The 21,272-nt window shown below is 36.9% G+C and overlaps 2 protein-coding genes across 2 annotated transcripts; both read right to left on the reverse strand.

Moving 5' to 3' along the window:
• Nucleotides 1–703: 703 nt before the first annotated feature.
• LOC129272952 (cytochrome P450 2J2-like) lies at nt 704–11,536 on the reverse strand. The gene is made up of 4 exons (XM_064107711.1): nt 10,797–11,536; nt 4,427–5,034; nt 3,313–3,640; nt 704–2,902 (listed from the first exon to the last, which is right to left on the reverse strand). The coding sequence occupies exons 1-4, from the start codon at nt 11,128–11,130 to the stop codon at nt 2,724–2,726; spliced, it is 1,449 nt and encodes a 482-aa protein (XP_063963781.1). The 5' UTR covers nt 11,131–11,536; the 3' UTR covers nt 704–2,723.
• Nucleotides 11,537–12,993: 1,457 nt separating this feature from the next.
• Nucleotides 12,994–20,834, reverse strand: LOC129272951 (cytochrome P450 2J2-like). The gene is made up of 4 exons (XM_064107712.1): nt 20,334–20,834; nt 18,731–19,338; nt 16,587–16,914; nt 12,994–15,014 (listed from the first exon to the last, which is right to left on the reverse strand). Exons 1-4 carry the CDS (start codon nt 20,665–20,667, stop codon nt 14,836–14,838), a joined length of 1,449 nt encoding a protein of 482 aa, XP_063963782.1. The 5' UTR covers nt 20,668–20,834; the 3' UTR covers nt 12,994–14,835.
• Between the last annotated feature and the right edge of the window lie 438 nt (nt 20,835–21,272).

Here is a 21,272-nt window from a genome sequence, read left to right on the forward strand (position 1 = left end):
ACATGGGTACACTCGTTTGTTCAATAAACCGTTCATATAACTATCTCCTACACCAAATATAAACTCCTCAAAAAAAGTTTGGAAATCTGACTTTGATCGATAATCCCTCCTCAGTTTTAGTAATTATCAATGTGTAATTAATATTAATGAATATATTATTTGATTTTCTTTAAAATGATACCCTACATGATATGATTATGGTTCACATGGAGGTACAGTGTCTTGAAATGTGGGGCAAATTCAAAGTTCAAAAGTTGCAAAATGACACAATATTAAAGTCACTGTTTATTTTTCCGTGTTGATGAGTGAGTTTCTCAGCAGTTTCTTTTGACTTTGATCGATAATCCCTCCTCAGTTTTAGTAAATATCAATGTGTAATTAATATTAATGAATAGATTATTTATTTCTCTTTAAAATGATACCTTACATGATATGATTATGGTTCACATGGAGGTGCAGTGCCTTGAAATGTGGGGCAAGGTCAAAATTTAAAAAGTTGCAAAATGACACAATATTGAAAGTCACTCACTGAGTTTCTCAGCGGTTTCTTTTGTTTTCATCAACATTAACATGGAATCAAACACACAACAAACAAGCATGCATGGGTATTTCAAACCACGACTCAAACCATGTTATCTCACAGAACCATCACAACATAAACCACAACAAAATATAAAAAATGAAGAAGCAGGGGCTTGATTTGAATGGATTTTCATCTCTATTGCCACAGACAAAAGAATCATGTTCTGTATTGACCTTTCATCACTATTTCTGCTCGTTTTGCAGCTTTTCAATTCAGACCTCACCCAACACTTTTGAATCATGCTCTTTTCGTGATGGTATGATCATAACATGCATGGTATCATTTTAAAGAAAATTATATGATCTTTTGAATGATATTAAATATGCATTGTGTAAAATTGGGAGTTGGGAGAAATTAATGGCCAAATTCAGATTTCCAAACTTTTTTTGCTCGTTTTGCAGCTTTTCAATTCAGACCTCATCCAACACTTTTGAATCCTGCTCTTTCCATGATGGCATGATCATAACAAGCATAGTATCATTTAAAAGAGAATTAAATGATCTTTTGAATGATGTCAAATATGCATTGTGTAGAATTGGGAGTTGGGAGAGATTAATGGCCAAACACAGATTTCCAAACTTGTTTTGAGGGGTTTATTTAAACAGATATTAATAAAATTAAATTAAATGGAGTCAAATACATTATAAAAATTTATTCAAAATATAAGTTAAATGAATCTCTAAGTGGTAAATATTATTATTAACATATATATTTTCTTGGAAATCCATGACTCCCATGTAAATTAGCCATTACATACTTAATGAATGAGCTCCTTCATAATGATGTATATCATCCCAAAATATCTCATCAACTTTAACAGATATAGACTATTTTTGTACTGGTGTTTTGGTATATACAAGCCAAATGCATGATTATAATTATATAATACATAATTACATGGGTACACTCGTTTTTTCAATAAACCGTTCATATAACTTCGCTAAATATTCTCTGAGTATGTATTTCCAAATAATGAAGTATATTAATCATTTATACTTATTATTCTCCAAACACCATCTATTCCTAAATTATCTATGTTATACATGGTTTTATTATTCCATGATTTCAAAATAAAAACTTTATTTTTACATACCTGGCCTTGCCTACAAATCCACAAAATCCTCTTGTGACTGTTTACCCTTAGTAGGCTTTATAACATATTAATTAATTACTATTTACTTAAAGTCTCTCTTCAAGTGCATGTACACCCCTTATCAGTTTTACAATTTTTCTGTTTTGTTCTTTCGTTGAATTATGTATTTCTCTCGTATTTCCACATTTGTTATCTCTTACATGATTTGTATATCTTGTACCTTTCTGCCTACACAGCAGGTAAATTGGTAATGTATTGTAAATATGCTGGCATCAAACCGATAAAGCATAATTTGCTTTGAAAATTATTTGACGCCCTTTGTACAGAGTTTAGTAAACATAAAATAAAAAATCTGAAATATATCTTGCAGGTCAGTGGTAGTTATTTCATCTTTCTTTATTTTCTTTTTATGTGTTTCAATCGAAATTTATTTTCCCATGTTTAAATAATTCCCCCTCCCCTCAGATATGCAAGGAGCTCTATTGGGGGTCAATATTTCCCCGTGGATGTTACTCATGGAGAATCTGATTGTTCATGTGACAATTGTTCCTTCGTAAAACAGTCACCTGGGTCATCTGTAAAAAAGGTCTTAAAAGTTTTTCAATATCTTTCAGTATAAGTATAATACAATCATGTTTAGATTTTGTTTTCGTTTTGTGACTGGAAGATATAAAAATGATTTCCCACTTCAATACTTTATACAAACTATTCTCAAATTTACTAGCTTCCATACCTATATTTTGCTCGATAAAATATTTTATAGCAATCTGATTTATTAGCATGTCTTTCTTATTTATCGCTCCAAATCAAATCTATTTTGTAGCCTTCTTGTATAATATTGTACTTATTTAATCATAGTAAAACTTACATTCAGTCATAAGAAACTGCTTTTCAGCAAGTCCAGGTTGTTTACCGTCTGACGCAATTTAATTTCTACCAGCGAGAAAACAAAGTTAAAGACCACTGATAATATACATTTTCTCTACAAATTGGACAACTCTGATGAACATAAACTAAACTTAAGAGTCTCTGATAAATCCATTACATTCATCGTTCAGAGGCACAGATCTTAAAGCTTTCTGGTGGCATTGTAATTCCAGGCTGTCCTCGCATATGGTGGGTTGGTTGATCAGGAGGAAGTTTGAATTCGAACTGCTGGAAGAGGTTGGTGAAGAGTAGAAATGTCTCCATCTTAGCAAGCTGACTACCAAGACATTCACGGCGACCTGGAGAGGGGCGGGAGGGGGGGGGGGGGGGTAAGATAAGTGAACAAAGTATATTGCTTCATATTGCAATCTCATTCTCGGTATAAAAAAACAAGCTAGGATCGTGTTCTTAATTCTGGTTTAACATGAACCTTGATTTAAGTCAACTACGGGATAGCTTTGTTCTTATTGCTTGTTTCTTTATGACTCTTTGTCCGTGTTTTGGTGGTGAAGAAAATTACTTTCAATATTAGAGATTTGTGTTACACTTTTGCTAAGGAAGGCGATATCTGGCTATCAAACGGGGTGGGGTGTGGACTTATCCAGAAGATCGCGGCCACACGTATGGTCACGTGATATGATAATATAATTAAAAACAAAAAAAATAGACTTCCAATGTTATAATAGATCGATATCAATCCTTATCATACCTGTGCTGAATGGCATCCAAGCCTCATTCTTGACGACCGTCTGACCATCGGCACTCAGAAATCTATCAGGGTTGAATACATGTGGATCACACCAGTCTTTAGGATCATGATGGACAGCCCACAGGTTAGGGATAACGATGGTCCCCTTAGGAATGTTGTAAGATCCAAGAGTAACATCTGCTGACGTCATGTGCGGCAGGGCGATCGGCCCAACTGGGCGGATTCGCATGATCTCCATCAGAGTTGCGTCACAGTATGGAAGATTGGCGCGGTCATCAATATTTGGTTGGCGGCCATGCCCGATAATTGCGTCCAACTCCTCTTGCACCTGTTTGTTCAGATTGAATGATAGCATTAGCCAAATCATGACACCTTGCCATTTTTAGTTTTGCCACTTTATATCACACAACTTTGACAAATTCAATAAATTGCATCAAGGTTGTTACAGTATACTTATATGTACATGTGTGAGTATCGTTTGGTTGCGATCGAACCGGTGATGTAGCGCACTGAGGGTATTTTCCATGGTGCAAGAAGTACGTCCGACTGAGGCTTGCCATCTTATATACATCATTCAAACCTGATACGAATGTATATACAGCCACTAACATCACAAGCTTACACTTAAACTCGCTTTTTTATCAAATGACGATACATTCTTCAAAAAGAATAAAAATACAATCCACCTGAGTCACATCATAATCCCTCCAGATTCCACCCCAGATTGTTGACAGTGAATCAGTAACCAGTGAACTACAATAATAAGATTTATTGGGTATCGATGATTCTCAGATTTTCTTTTTAGCATTTTTGAATACGCTATTTTCAGTACTAACTTAGCCCCATCCAAGTGATTAATGAATAAAAATTGTAATTTTACGATAGAATTACACTCTAAAAAAGTTTACTCAATATTGGGTAAAATGGGAATATGCGTGTTTGTTGGGTAAAAAGATACCAAATAATTTGTAAAGTTTGCTCAATGTTGCGTTGAAATTTACCCTTTAAACATGCATTTTGCTCAAAATTGGGGGGGGGGGGGAACCCAGCAAACATGCATGTTCCCTTTCTACCCAATATTGGGTAAATTTTACCCTCTGTTTTTAGAGTGTACCTTCTTTTGTACATCAGGATGCGATGCTAGATAAAGTATCCCCCAAGAAGTAGTCACCGCCGTAGTATCTGTACCAGCGGTTAAAAGGTCCAGCACAATCCTCGCCATATCATCCAAGGTGTAGTTGTTGGAGATGTCGTCTGCTAGCAACGCATCTACAAAATCCCTGATGGCATCTTTTTGGAAAGTTTCCCGGTGAGCGATGATATGATTCCGAGCAAAATCCATTTCCTTGTAAAACATTTCGCGGTAGGGTTTATACCACGGGGTATGAATGAGCGGTTCGAACACATTTACAGGGTCATTGTCGGCGATGAAAACAAAAATGTCCTTCATCACGCGAAGAATTCCAATGAAATCGACGTCTTCGTAGCCATATCGACGACCAAAGATAAGTTGCATCATTAGGTTACCACTTGCTTTGTTTAAGAGATCTGAAGGATCGAATGGCTGACCACGATGACTCCTGATTTCTTCCGCCAGACAACGGGCCTCCAGATTGATATGAGGAACAAGACTCTTTTTATCAAAACCGAAGGAGCGAAGAGCAGAAACGGAAAATTTTCGTAGGTCATCCCCTTTCTGTCCATCAGCCCAAGCAATTGAAGCTAAAAAAAACAAACACAAACACATATCAATAATTATAACAAATATTTCAGTAAGTATGAAAATTGCCATTTTTAAGAAAGCAATATGAATGACATTCACTCATTAAATCTGTTTCATCAAAGATGAAATAAAACCTCTGTTGAGACAATGGCACATTCTGTCTACATAGTGTCTAGTTTTACCGTTATGAATTACAAACCATAATACCATGTGCTTTATTTTATTTTCTCTCTCCAGTTACCTGTGTATGATATGTTTTTAATCAAAACTATTTCAGTCATTACACTAAAGGTAAGACGGACCAATTTAAGAACATCTGTGAATGATGCATTATACTCTGTGCTAATTCCATTTTATTGTTATTGTGTGATGTTGAGCACCTGTCATTTTGCTCCATCGGAATAGGCCAAAACAATTGATGCAAGTGCGTAACGCGAGCTGAAAATTTGATATTCAGCACAGTTTTTGTCTCACCTGCATAGCAGGGTAAGACTATATAGGCGCCGCTTTTCCGACGGCGGAGGCGGCGTCAACATCAAATCTTAACCGAAGGTTAAGTTTTTTAAATGACAGAATAATTTAGAAAGTATATGGACCTAGTTCATGAAACTTGGCCATAAGGTTAATCAAGTATTACTGAACATCCTGCCGGAGTTTCAGGTCACATGATTAAGGTCAAAGGCCATTTAGGGTCAATGAACTTAGACCATGTTGGGGGAATCAACATCAAAATCTTAACCTAAGGTTAAGTTTCTGAAATTTTGTCGTAACTCCGAAAGTATATGGCCCTAATTCATGAAACTTACTTGGACATAAGAGTAATCAAGTATCACTGAACATCCTGTGCGAGTTTCAGGTCACATGACCAAGGTCAAATGTAATTTAAGTTCAATGAACTTTGGCCAAGTTGGAGGTAATTATTAAACTGCTGTCATAACTTTCAAAGTTTATGGATATAGTTTATGAAATGTGGACATAAGGGTAATCAAGTATCACTGACAAGTCTTAGCTCACATGATCAAGGTCAAATATCATTTACGGTCAATGAACGTAGTATTGTATCATAATGAATGATGTTTTTTGTGAATAATTATTTTATAGTAGTTTTCAAAGTCAGCACTGCTGCAATATTGAATCGCGTAATGCAGGTGAGACTGCCAGAGGCGCTCCACTTGTTTAATTATGAACATGCAGGATGTGTATCTCGCTAAAAGAATTAATGAAAACTCGAATCGAGATAAGAATAGTGTGTACATAAGGATTTGAACACGGGGTGTTTTAAGCCCCATGTCATCATCCTTTTTTTGCAGGAGTTTCTGCATTTATTGTAAGGTCAAAATAAATTTACAATACATAAACATAATCGTAGTATGACATTAAAGTACATTGCAATGTGACAAATTTATAACAGTGCGATAACAAAATTTAGACATGAATACAATTTAAGGATAAGACAAATTAGTGAAAACAAATGCAGTGGCAAACTATATAAGCAAAATAAATGCTTAAGTAATAGCAGCTAAAAGGGAAAAGGGCTACATGGAAACCAATTATATTCCATAGGTCTGGAAGAAAAATCTGACGTCACAAATCATCAGAAAAGGAGAAAGAAGAAATGAAGTGTGCGTGTGTGTGCAAGGGGGTGAACGTGCAGGTGTGATATTTAAGAATACTTAATCGATAAAAGATATTTTATTATGAATCTTTGAAGGAAAAGATAGATGCAGTAAGTTTAATATCATTGGGCAAATCATTCCAGATGTCTGGGCCATGATGTCTGATCGTTTTGTGTGCTAATATTGTTTTCGGGTTTGTGAGGTGAATATTTGATGAGTGGCGTGTAGGATATGAATGAATGTTGCTATTGAAAACAAAAGTATCATGAAAGGGTGTAGGTATAGATTTAGTTGAGAACTTAAACATGAAAATGGCAGTTTGGAAAGTATGAATGTCATGAATTTTCAACATTTTAAGGTTCCAAAAAAGAAAGGATCAGTATGTGCTGAAAATTGCGAGTGGGAACAAATGCGGAGTGCTTTCTTTGGAGGCGCAGAATTGAGTCTATTTTCGTTTTGTTGCTATTACCCCACAATATGTTGCAATATGATATATGTGACAAAATAAAAGAATAATTGTACAGCATAAATAATGATCTTTGGGAAATACAATATTTCAGTTTAAATAGTATGCCAATACCTCTGGCAACTAGTTTGCTAACATAACGAATGTGACTATTCCAAGTTAAATTAGAGTCAATTAATACACCTAAAAAATTCGTTTCTTCTTTTTCAGCAAGATGGATGTTATCAATGTTAATGGAGCCACGAAATATGTGCTTAGAATTGATGTGTTTAAAGTACATGAAATTTGTTTATTTTAATATTTAAGAAGAGTTTATTTGATTTAAACCACATGGACAATTTAGTTAATTCATTATTGAGTACTGCTACAAGCATGTCTAAGTTACTGTGTGAAAAAATACATTGGTATCATCTGCGAAGAGAACATAAGTAAGGGTGAAGCATTGATTATATCATTCATATACATTAAAAATAACAACGGGCCTAAGATAGAACCCTGTAGTACTCCACATTTCACATTACAAACTTCAGAAGATTTAGAGTTAAAATTAACATATTGATATATGTTGTATGGATAATCTTTAAACCATGATAAAACAATCCCTCTGATGCCATATGTTTTTAATTTACAATTTTTTTTATAAAACAAGCGTACATCAAGTTACCATTAATGCCTATAGCATTTCCATTTATTTGAAAGCAGGATAAAAGAGCATTGCACATTAAATGCCTTGCTCATAGGCATGGGTGCCGCGGCCGGGGATCGAACCCCGGACTTTTTATGTATAGCCAGGTGCCTTAGACCACTTGGCCACGGCACCTCTTTGGAAAAACAAGTCAATTTTTTTTTAAACAAGTGCACACCTAGTTACCAATAATGCATAAAGCATTTCCATTTATTTGAAAGCAGGATAAAAGAGCATTGCACATTAAATGCCTTGCTCATAGGCATGGGTGCCGCGGCCGGGGATCGAACCACGGACTTTTTATGTATAGCCAGGTGCCTTAGACCACTTGGCCACGGCACCTCTTTGGAAAAACAAGTCAATTTTTTTTTAAACAAGTGCACACCTAGTTACCAATAATGCATAAAGCATTTCCATTTATTTGAAAGCAGGATAAAAGAGCATTGCACATTAAATGCCTTGCTCACAGGCATGGGTGCTGCGGCCGGGGATCGAACCCCAGACTTTTTATGTATAGCCAGGCGCCTTAAACCACTCGGCCACGGCACCTCTTTGAAAAAAAAAACAAGTCAATTTTTTTTTAAACAAGTGCACACCTAGTTACCAATAATGCATAAAGCATTTCCATTTATTTGAAAGCAGGATAAAAGAGCATTGCACATTAAATGCCTTGCTCACAGGCATGGGTGCTGCGGCCGGGGATCGAACCCCGGACTTTTTATATATAGCCAGGCACCTTAGACCACTCGGCCACGGCACCTCTTTGAAAAAAAAAACAAGTCAATTTTTTTTAAACAAGTGCACACCTAGTTACCAATAATGCATAAAGCATTTCCATTTATTTGAAAGCAGGATAAAAGAGCATTGTAGATTAAATGCCTTGCTCACGGGCATATAGGCGCCGCAGCCGGGGATCGATCCTCGGACTTTCCATGAATGGCCAGGCGCCTTAGACCACTCGGCCACGGCACCTCTTTGAAAAAAAAAACAAGTCAATTTTTTTTAAACAAGTGCACACCTAGTTACCAATAATGCATAAAGCATTTCCATTTATTTGAAAGCAGGATAAAAGAGCATTGTAGATTAAATGCCTTGCTCACGGGCATATAGGCGCCGCAGCCGGGGATCGATCCTCGGACTTTCCATGAATGGCCAGGCGCCTTAGACCACTCGGCCGTGACGGCACCGAATAGTATATGATGATCGATAGTATCGAATGCTTTCGATAGATCCATGAAAACCCCGACAGTGTACTCTTTTTTTAAAGTGAATCTGTTATTTTGTCGTATAATTGTAAAATTGCATAGTCAGTTGAGTGATTTGTCCTGAAACCGTATTGATTAGGAATTTATAATTTATTCGTGTCCATAAAATAATATAGTCGTTTGTAAATTATTTTTTTCAAGTATTTTAGATATGCTTGGTAATAATGAAATAGGGCGGTAGTTCGCAATTCAACAGAGAACAAAGTGACCATTTGAGAATATTGCTGTAAAATACCCTTTTCACACACGCTCAAATTTCCTTAACCCCGTACTATAGGTGGGGCTAAATTGCTATTTAGCCCCACCTATAGTACGGGGTTAAGCTTAGCCCACTTTCTTTTTACACAGCATTTTTGCAAAGTGGGCTAACCCCACCTTTAGTACGGGATTATTTGGCCCTGCAAAAAAGCAGGGTTATCCCAGCAATTGCGGTGCTAAGAGCGATAGTACGGGGTTAAGATCGCTAGTGTAAAACGTAAGTGGGCTAAGCGCTCCCATTCATGCCCCGCAACAGAGCCGGCCTTGTTTTCCAATCAGAGGTAAGCATAATGAATATTCATGAACAGCGAATACGGCGATGAGAAATTCCGAGTGAAGTACTTGTACTACGAATGATCGACAAATGTATTTAAAGCGCGCGCGATTTTGGATATGACCCGAATGACCCCTCAGTGCGCTCGTGAATATTCATGAGCTACCACTAGTCCGGGGTTAGCGAGTTTCGTGTGTGAAAAGCAAGCATTCCTTATCCGGGGTTAGCAATAACAATTTGGCATGTGTGAAAAGGAAAAAAAATAGTACGGGGTTAAGGAAAGTACGGGGTTAGCGATAGTCCGGGGTTAAGAAAATCCTGTGTAAAAAGGGTATTAGTGTCATAGAGTTCTTTTGATAAATAAATTCGAATATACCAGGAGTTACATATCGTGACAGCAGAAAATTATAAAGGAGAATGAAAAAAAAAGAGAATTGAAAAGTGTCATCGACTTTGGATAGTCATAGTTATGTTCAAGAATGTATTTTAAAAAATGAGTATAATACACGAGGAAGGCTAGCTCCGATTCAATGAAATCCTAATTTTGTTATGAATATGTTGAAAAAAAAGGCTCGAATTCTTTTCTCCTATTTGGTTACAGATTTTGCAGAAAGATCAACTTTCTTGAATAGATGCAAAAATGATTTTTTTTTTTAATATATACATTTACCGAATAAAAAATATCAATATTTTAAAATAAGAGAATGCGTCTTTTATAACTCACGTTCATGGAATACTGATCTGACATAGATAAACTGTCAACCTATCACAATATAACTATTCTTCATAAATATTGCATCGACCTTATTAGAGAGATTTTGAAGATCCTGTTTGTAATAGACAGAGAGAGACCCTGTGAAAGGGGGAATATATAAAATTGTAGGGTTTTCATTTCAGTAACAAACAAGTTTAGACAATTCTGAAAGTAGAATGATAAACAGGTAATATTAGTTGGTTTAATTTTGGCTTGAATGTGGTGAAATGTTTAGATTAGACTAACTGACATGATAATGTAAACTGTCATATTATCACAAACAAATTGAGTCATGATACATACGATTCAAAGATGTTTAAAGATGTACATGTATAGACGAAATTACATGTAGATCTATTCTGTCAGCATATAAAACATCTAAATTTCCCCGAACCCGTGATGTGCAGTCTTCTTGAGGTCGAAGTTCAGAGATGGTACGTTACCTTCTTTTTTAGCATCTGGTATGGTCCAATTGATGGGTCCTGGTACGAATCGATTTGAGAAGAACACTCCTGACTTCACCAGTGCCTGTTTTACACTCTCCTTATTATTCAAGACCACGAAGAGAAGCGGGCCTCGTCGTACACTGAAAATCGGTCCATATTTCTTTGCCAGTTCCACGTATGTTTCATGAATCAGGCCCACTTTGAATCGGTATCCAATCAAAGGCAGCGCCCATGGCCCCGGGGGAAGGTTTCTCGGACGCCAAATGACCCACAGGCAAACAAGGAACGCGATAAATCCGAGGAATATCGATGTAAATAAGAGCAAAACCATTTTTATCTGTTAAACGATTGTTGCAGGTAAGATGGATTTAGTAGTCTTGCCAATCACGATCATGCACTGCAATCTTGTTCTTTTCACATGTTTCACTTAATTTTGAATTCATGTCCGTGTATCGGTAAGGGGAACCAGATACACATGTTTAACAGTACTTTGTCGATTCTCCTATATTTCCTCCTCCCACTTCTTCTTCTTTTCCTTCTTCTTCTTTGTCCACTTCTTCTTCCAAGTTTTTCCTCTTTATTGTCTTTCTCTTCCGTTTCTTCCTCTTCGTCGTCTCCTTGTCCAGTTGTTTCGAAATACGTGGAAATATATCAAACGTCGTATCAACTGTGAAATGTGTATATGCTCTTTTTTATACCATACATGCAGTTGAACTACTGTTATCGAGCGACTGACGTCCCTTTCAACTGATCGCATGACTTTTTGTTTGAGTACATTCGTATACAGCTGTTATTCGATTCAGCATAAACCCCCCGCAAGAGGCAGGGTTCGTGACCCATATATGGTTTCAAACAGTACGTGCAGTACGTGGATATTACCCGTGGGTGTGTCCCATTATATGATCAGATGTTGAATATAAAGCATTATTATCCTATTCCTGAGGAAAACAGAAAATTGGCGACTATAAATCACACTTCCAAATAGTAGAAGTTTAATGATCATTATTTCATTGGATAGTTTTCTCATGAACAGTCAAGAAAGTTGGGGTTCTTTTTTATTGATACACCTCGTATAGCTATTCTACAGTGCGTATCAAAAAAAGTTTACACTTTTAAAAAGCCATGGGAATAAAAAAATATACAACATGTGGGTATTTTTTTCACATATAATCTTGGGTTTGGGTCTCATTTATCCAATGAAAGTAAAAGTTTTGTCAGAATGTTACACTTGAGTGAGCACTGTCCATTTTTGTAAAGATCGCAGAAATCTGTTTGCGCAGAAATGCTCGTTTTCACGCTGTGCTAAGGGGAAACGGCGAAATCAAACTTACCCTGCGAAACAGTTCTCATACATTTCCCTTGCACTTTTAGTCAGTTGAAATAAGACGGATACATTCAAGCATTTTGTAACAATTTTGCCACCCAAATCGAAATTTCAGCACTTAGTAAGCACAACCTTTACCCTTTTTGTGCCAGCTGGATCTGAGGACATAACTGAATCTGAACAAAAGTTTAAATCAGACATCTCCAGCATTATTTCAATCAGTTTTTATCATTAAAAGTGGGTTTACATTTCATTTTTCATTTAATACTTGTTTCTCCACACTTTTCCCAAGCTTGGCAATGATTAACAAAATGAAAATCAAGCTTAAGCCATTCCATGTAAATCACAGCTCAGTGTAAAGCAAATATCGTCACGATGGCCTCGGTGTGTGGGGGAGAGGGGTGGGGTGAAATGCTCTCTTCGAAGTGTTTTGGGCAAGGAAACAAGTCAAAAAAGGTAAAAGATATCTTCAAATCAATTTTAATAGCTAAATTCTACGTGTTCTTCATGATTAAGTTCTACTTTTATTCGCATAACTATTTCAAAGTTCTGCGCAAATCATTTTTCACTAACTTTTCAAAAGTAAGTGGTGCTCACTCAAGCGGAAATATTTTTCGACAGTTATATCGTCATTTGATTAAATGGACCTGTATACCAATGTTAAAATGTGGAAAAGTGTTCAGGATATTACAAATGTATAATTTTACAGGATTTTTTCAAAGTGTAAACGTTTATTTTGATACGCACTGTATATATTGCACTCCCTAATCCAGAACATTTTCAAACAGAAAATAGATATCACAGTTATTTAAAGAAAAATATTATTTCCCTGCCCTTAATGAATATTCATGTATTATGTAAATAAGGCGTTCATGGAAATTATAAGTACATTCGATATGCTTTTTTTAGTAAAAGGTATCTTATATTTGCCTAATTGGAGTTAGAATTACTTTATCGAAGCAAGTCAGCATTATAATTGATCTTTCTTTAATGTATATTAAATCTCAAGTAAATTCAAAGACAAGTTAAATCTACTTTTAAAAGAATCAAGGAACATATTACAAAGAATAAATTCTACTAATACATACACATTAAGTACATGTTACTGACTAAATACACACATTATAGATGATAATAATCTTTTTTTTAATTAGACATTACCAGCATATTCATATGCGTCATTATACATGTTACATCTGACTATACTTAATAAGATAATAACACCTCAAAGAAAATTGTTCACTGAATTTAACAATAAAAGTATAAATGATTTATGTCCCCATGATTAAACAGTTGTACCAATAGAAACCCCCTAAAAATGTCGAATACATATCGTGATCAATCATCAGCAGATTGCAGGGCAGATTTGCTGTATGTATAATGAAATGCGATGCCAAAGGTGAATATCGGAAAATTGAAAACAGGCAATATGACAAGAATTTCACCTATATATTAACTTTAAAAAAAGTAGACTTCCTAAAATGATATGTATAACGTTGGTAATTTTACAATACGAGCAATCAATAATATATATTTTCAGAAAACCAAATCTGCTACAAATATCTTTAACGATAATTGTAACTAATGATTAACAAACATGATTAAAACTTTCCGTAAAATGCAAACTTTCGATCAATAAGACAGTGAGAAATTAAATTTAAATCCACCTAAAATTATAGAATTAGTGAATAACTTGCTGAATAATAATCTAGCGCTTAATTATTACGTTATTCCCATGGATGTGACAAACTATACATGCTTATATTTCTTTTTAAACATATAGACTAGCAAATGAACTTAACGTACACACTAAGAAATTCGGGTTCAATTTTACACCCCTACATGCCCTAGGGGTGCACAGGCTTGTCCCTATAGGGGTGCACACGTACACCCCAAATAGGGGTGTACATTGTGCACTCATATTTGGGGTGTCCATCTGCACCTTAGAGGGTGTACACGTCTACCCCTGAGGGTGCATAATGTACCCCACCTAAAATAATAAAAAGATTGTCGATACTTTCGGACCATTAACTTTCTGTATCGATTTTTTAGGTACATTGGTTGGGACTCGAACTTACCTCGTATCTGTAGTAAAGATTCTTCCCGCTATGTCAACGAGAAGCGCTGAATCCGGTTGAGGTCTTTACGGATATCATCCGCTTCTTTTTTTGACTTGCGCTGATAGTTGAGATTCAAGTAGCTCTATTTACTGTTTCTCCAAATGTATACGTAATCAAATGTGTTTTTGAAACAATTATCACATAAATATTGAATAGTTTAAAGATTATTTTACTTAGGTAAAATATGGCGTTAGTGCATTGTTATTTCGGGTAATCTTCGATCACAAATCAACTTAATCTGTACCATACGTCTATCTGTCAGCGAGGCTGGTGGGGTGCACAAAAAGAGTACATGGGTGTACAACAGACACGTACTCTCGCAAAAGAGCTAACTTGCACCTCGATGGTATTGTGAGGTGTACGCACGTATCGTACACCCCATTTGCACCGGGATTTCTTAGTGTGTATCAAATTTCTTTATAAGAAATCTATCATTGTTTTGAGGTACCAACGGACCCCTGTGAAATATATGAGACATGATAACACACTTTTATTCAGTAAATCAAATGTCATGATGGAATTTGTCCGTCTATATTTTTAATTTGTAGTGTTCATTTGAGATTTTCAAGCCTCCCTATCCATGTCAAATAAATCAGCGTTCAAAGGCACATATCATATAGCTTTCTGGTGGCATTGTAATTCCATGCTGTCCTCGCATGGTGTGGGTTGGTTGATCAGGAGGAAGTTTGAATTCGAACTGCTGGAAGAGGTTGGTGACGAGTAGAAATGTCTCCATCTTAGCAAGCTGTTGACCTAGGCAATCACGGCGACCTGGTAAAGGAGGTCAAGATCAGAAAGAAAGATATTGAACAAATCATCTTGTACACCACAAGTGGAAAATCTGGTCTACAGTGAAGGTTCATTCAGGTTTTTATGGTTTGGTAGAAATGAAACCCGTCCGAAACGCGTCTCCTGCACCAAACTATGCTCATGCGTTATGTCGGAAAATGAGCCCGAATAATAGATAAAAATTCAAATTTCAAACACACGTCACCTCTGTGGCGATTAATATTAGTGAGTCCCAAATTGCCCTCAACCCCCCCCCCCCATCCATCCCCTTACACACACACACAAACACTAGGGAAAAGTGCCTTTTGAATAAAGAAAATTGCATTTTTATAATGAAAAGTGCATTTTGAATAAGGAAAGATGTATTTTGAATAAGAAAAAAGTGCATTTTTAATGAGAAAGAGTGTATTTTAAATAAGGAAAATGTATTATGTTTAAGGGAAAGGGCAGTTTGAATAAGGAAAAATGTCTTGAATAAGGAAAAGTGTATTTTAAACAAGCAAAAGTGTATTTTGAATAAGGAAAATTATATTTTGAATAAAGAAAAGTGTATTTTGAATAAGGAAAATAGTATTTTGAAGACGGAAAAAAGCATTTTGAATAAAGAAAAGTGCATTTTGAATAAGGAAACGTGTATTTTGAATAAGGAAAAGTGTATTTTGAATGAGCAAAAGTGCATTTTGAATAAGGAAAAGTGCATTTTGAATAAGGAAAGGTGTATTTTGAATAAGGAAAAGTGTATTTTGAATAAAGAAAATTGTATTTTAAATAAAGAAAAGTGTATTTTAAATAAGGAAAAGTGTATTTTGAATAAGGAAAAGTGTATTTTGAATAGGGAAAAGTATATTTTAAATATGGAAAATGGTATTTTGAATAAGGAAAGGTGTAGTTTGAATAAGGAAAAGTGTATTTTGAATAGGAAAAGTGCATTTTTAATAGGTAAAGGTGTATTTTGAATAAAGAAAAGTGCCTTTTGAATAAAGAAAAGTGCATTTTTGATAGGAAAAGTGCATTTTTAATAGGTAAAGGTGTATTTTGAATAAAGAAAAGTGCATTTTTAATAAGGAAAAGTGTATTTTTAACAAGGAAGAGAGTCATTTTGAATAAGGAGAGAGTGGTTTGAATAAGGAAATAAGTAACTAACTTTACAAGTTGCAGAAGGAAAAAGGGAAAAGTAGCTAACTTCACATTGTTTTTTAATATGAAAAAAAAAAAAAGGAATAAGTATCTAACTTCACGGGGATCAAATCTCTATATCAAATGGCCACTTGGTTGCTCAATTACTATTCCTTTGATCATGTTGATTAGGGTTTGTCTTTCTCATTTTATTACTATACTACTATTGTAATAAATAATACCAAGAGTTCCTTGATTGCTTGTACCAAAGCCTAGAGGACCCCTCAGTAGACGAACGGCGTAAGGATTGGTGCTGCTGCTCAGTAGGGCTACCCTCCTGTTTTCATTTGGTTAATTTCACATATATTATCTTATTGCATATTTACTCTCTTTTGCGGAAATGAATTAAGAGTAAATCAAATAATAAAAAATACACACCTGCGCTAAATGGCATCCAAGCCTCATTCTTGACGACAGTCTGACCATCGGCACTCATAAATCTATCAGGGTTGAATACGTGTGGATCACACCAGTCTTTAGGATCATGATGGACAGCCCACAGGTTAGGGATAACGATAGTCCCCTTAGGAATGGTATAAGGTCCAAGAGTGACATCTGCTGACGTCATGTGAGGGAGGGATAATGGGACGACGGGGCGGATTCGCATGATCTCCATCAGAGTGGCGTCGCAGTACGGAAGATTTGCGCGATCATCCATATTCGGTTGTCGGCCATGCCCGACAACTGCATCTAACTCATTTTGTACCTGCATGTTGATATGATAAGATACAAGGTAGAAACATATCATAACCCCTTACAAATAATGCTGAAAAATCAATGCATAGATGATTGAATCTGACAAATAGTAAAATAATGTGAATGTATGTATGTATATTTTGAGATGAGGAGTAGCGGCGGTAAAGGATAGTGGGATAGGTTAGTGTATGTAAATAGTTCAAATGTATTTCCTTTAAGCGAAAGGGGAAGGTAAAGGCAATGAGTAACTAGATATGATTAAGATAAAACGAGTGGACACCCCCACCATAATGAAAACAGAAAAACGTATTATGTTCATCGATAATAAATGCTGCACCAAGCATCCTGTTCAAGCTGTATTTATAATGCTATGAAAGTCCTCTCAGGAGTCTTGGTATGTATTTCAGAGTTCTTTTTAGCAGTTCAATGGCCTCAATAATTTTTTAGATATCAATACGCTTCATGACCCTTTAGTGATTTCTCGACAGCCTAGAGCATTGATCTCTCATTAGACCCTGCATGCGGGGATAAAGTTACTTCCGTACCGTTTTTGTGCTTTTAAGAAGTACTGTGTTGGATTCATGCCTAGCCCTGCTCTGTTGGTTTGCACAGGCCCAACCATATCCTTGTGCCTCAGTGATGATCTCTTTTTGTGAAGGCTAGAACAAGAACCGGAACCAACAGGAAAGTTAGACCACATACTAGCAGGCTCCTTTGTCTAGCAAGAGACTGGCAGATTGTCTCAGACTTAGATGAGCAGATGACCTTCCCCAGTGAGATTGCGACTATCAATGTGCGACCAGACATGGTAATCTGGTCAAAGCAGTCCTTATCCTCTGCGAATTGATTGTCCCATGGGAGAACATAGAGATGGCCCAAGAGTACAACAAAACAAAGTATGCCGGACTTATCTCAGAATGCAAGGAGAGGGGATGGTAGGTAGATTACTACCCAGGGCCAGTGGAGATCGGCCACAGAGGATATGCTACAAAGTCTCTCCATTTGTTCCTCTCAAAAACGGGAATAACAAACAGAATGAAGCTGGCTTTGGACTTGATGGAGATTGCTACAAGGTCCTCAGCCTAGATTTGGAACAAATATAAAGACAACTTACCAAACGAGCAGCTGCATGGAGGTAGCATATCCTGCAGTTTACCCGCCTCCTGCCACATAGCCATATCGAGGATAATGTGCCGAAATGGCTGCACTGCAAAAACTCCGGTGTTGATTTAACACCAGACCGGAATCAATATATGTCCACACCAGATAAGTATTGAAACAACACCAGTTTAGAATCAAACCGATGCTGTTTTAATACTAATTGGTGTTGTATAAACACCTGTCTTGTGTTAGACCAAAAGCAAACTGGTGTTGTTTAACACTTTTCTGGTGTGGAAAAATATAGATTCCAGGCTGGTGTTAAATCAACACCAGAGTTTTTGAAGTGTGGCAGGAAGACTTCGAATGAGGATCCAGCTGTTCTGGAGGACATTTCTCTGCACAAGGTGTGTTTTGATTATATATATCGGTTTTGCATTGATCTGTAAAGGTTTTCAGAGTCAAAAAGTTAAAACGGGTCTGTGCCCTGTTTTGATGATTTTTTTTCGGGGGGGGGGGGGTCTTATTTCATAGTCAGAAAAAATTTCAAAGGAAGATACCTCCACCCCTGGTAAATCCTAGACCCACCTTGCCTAGACGACATTTTTACTGAATATTTTTGATTGATCGTTCTAAAAAGCCGTGTAACCGTAGAGGCATAGTCACTAGTTCATTTTTCATGAAGAAATACAGGTTATGAAAAGAGATAATGTAAATTATATACTTACCCTCGTCTGTATATCAGGATGCAGTGCTAAATAAAGCATCCCCCATGAAGTTGTCAGAGCCGTGGTATCTGTACCAGCGGTGAATAGGTCCAGCACAACCCCAACGAATTGTTCCAAGGTAAAGTTTTTGGAGATGTCGTCAGAAAAGAATGCGTCTACAAAGTCCCTGATTTGATCATCTTGGAAAGTTTCTCGGTGGGCCTTGATGTGAGACCTCACGAAACTCCTTAAATTTAAAATCATTTCCCGCAATGGTTTATACCACGGGGTATGAATGAGCGGTTCGAACACATTAACTAGTTCATCTTCGCGAATGCAGCACAAGGCATCTCTCATGATTCGAAGAATTCTAACAAACTCGACGTCTCCATATTCATATCGACGACCAAAGACAAGTTGAGCTATAATGTTACCACTTGCTTTGTTCAGCAAATCCGCCGGATCGAAGGGCTGACCCCGATGACTCCTTATTTCCTCCGCCAGACAACGGGCCTCAAGGTTGATTTGAGGAACAAGACTCCTCTTACCAAAGCCAAAGGAGCGAAGAGCTGGAAGAGAAAATTTCCGTTGGTCATCCCATGGCTTTCCATTACTCCAGATAATGGAACCTATATAGAATTCAAATCAAATATAAAGGTTAAAAAAACTACCACTTAGGACAACGCCCCCCCCCTGCATAATCACTTGAAAAGGACAAATTTACATCAGCACCCCGTGTAAACAAAAAATCGTTCCCAGGGCCCTGCATAATGCTCGTGCGAGTAATCTTGCGTTCACATGCACGTGTTGCACGACCGATTGCGTGGTTGTAAGAGTCGAAGTGAGGCAATGCGATCACCCGTACGATTAAATGAAAGCAGTGCTACTGGTCGTTACTGTTATCTGAATCGATCGCATTTGATCGCGTTTGGATTTTGGACATGTTCAAAGTTCTGATGCCAACTGTTACGACCACCTGGGGTTCGTGCGATCTCCCACAACGACCGCGAGTGATCGCGGTCGTTGCTCGAGTGATCGCAAGACACCAAGTGATCGCAAGACACCAAGAGACCGATCGTGCAACACAAAGAAAAAAAACCCACTGCAGCCGGTCGTAAACTGAACGGGAATCACTTGTAACACAAATCATAGCGATTGGTCATATTACAGTACTAGTCTATAAAATTGATGCAATGTTTTACACACAATCAAACTTATAATATGAAAATATGGAACTGTAGATGATTATTTTCCCTAATCCAGTGATCGATGCTTGGGGTGGAGCATATCAAATTTTCTAACATTGGTCCAGTCACGCTGGCTAAGATCTCCAAGCAGATACGCAAGTGTACGAATATTCGTTGAATCGTTGTGGTCATTTTGGGGGAAGGGGGGGGGGGGGGGGCAGCTTCATTTTGTTTTGGAGCCTTGAGCCCTCAAAAGCTCCCCGTAGGTCGATTCCAAGTCTTCAAAATTTCTCCCCTTTTCCTCTTTTCGACAAACGTTCACTTATACTGTATATAATTATAGGTGTAATGATAAAATGCCTCATGTTGTACTTTCTTATTATGAAATGGGGGTTTAAAAGTCTACTTTATCTTTCCTTTGTAAGAAACGGATTTACCTTCTTTCTTATCGTCTGGTATCGACCAGTTGACAGGCCCAGGTACAAATCGATGTGACATATACTCTCCCAACTTGACAAGCGCCTGTTTTACACTCTCCTTGTCATTCAAGACCACGAAGAGAAAGGTACCTCGTCGAACGCTGAAAATCGGCCCATACTTCTTGGCTAACGTCGCGTAACTTTCATGAACCAGACCGTCTTTAAATCGGTATCCAATCAAAGGCAGTGTCCATGGCCCCGGAGGAAGGTTTTTAGGACGCCGAACGAACCACAGGCACATAAGGAAGGCGATAATTCCGAGGAATATCGATGTAGATGATATCAAAAACATTTTCCTTTCTTGTTCAACGCGATAAGAAATGGAAATGGGTAGACTTTATTTGAAACGGTGTACTGGTTTATAAGCGAACTTACAAATGAGAAGCTGACTACCTTTCTTATTGATCTTGTCAGTGTCCTATTGAACCAAGGTAACTATCCAAGGTTCATTTTTATAGTGAAGGGGCATATTTGCAGCAAAGGTTCGCCGCTAGTCTCTTCTGTCAGCCACCTCCATTCATTTATTTTTTTTGTTCTTTTACAACTACTTTATCTTCTTCTTCTTTGATTTTTAATTTAATCTGTAAATCGTAGGGGATTAGGAGCCAGTATTCCATAAACGAGATAAGCATGCTTAACGCGTATTCCATAAAGAATTGGCGAAGAATTTTGTCTTAGAATTTGGCTAAGAGTTTTTGCGTGACTAAGACAGATATAGGATGAATGGCTTAGCAACTTTTCTTAAAACTGCAGATTCTGTATTCCATAAATACAACATGGCTAAGAATGTTGCCCAACTTTAAGACAGTTGTAAGTTGTCTTAATTATTTTAGTCTTAAGGCAATTTCGGCCCACGCCTTTTCTTTAACCTGAAACGTAATACGTGTATTAAGCTTG

This window comes from Lytechinus pictus, chromosome 12 (assembly GCF_037042905.1).
Source record: "Lytechinus pictus isolate F3 Inbred chromosome 12, Lp3.0, whole genome shotgun sequence".
Taxonomy (NCBI): domain Eukaryota; kingdom Metazoa; phylum Echinodermata; class Echinoidea; order Temnopleuroida; family Toxopneustidae; genus Lytechinus; species Lytechinus pictus.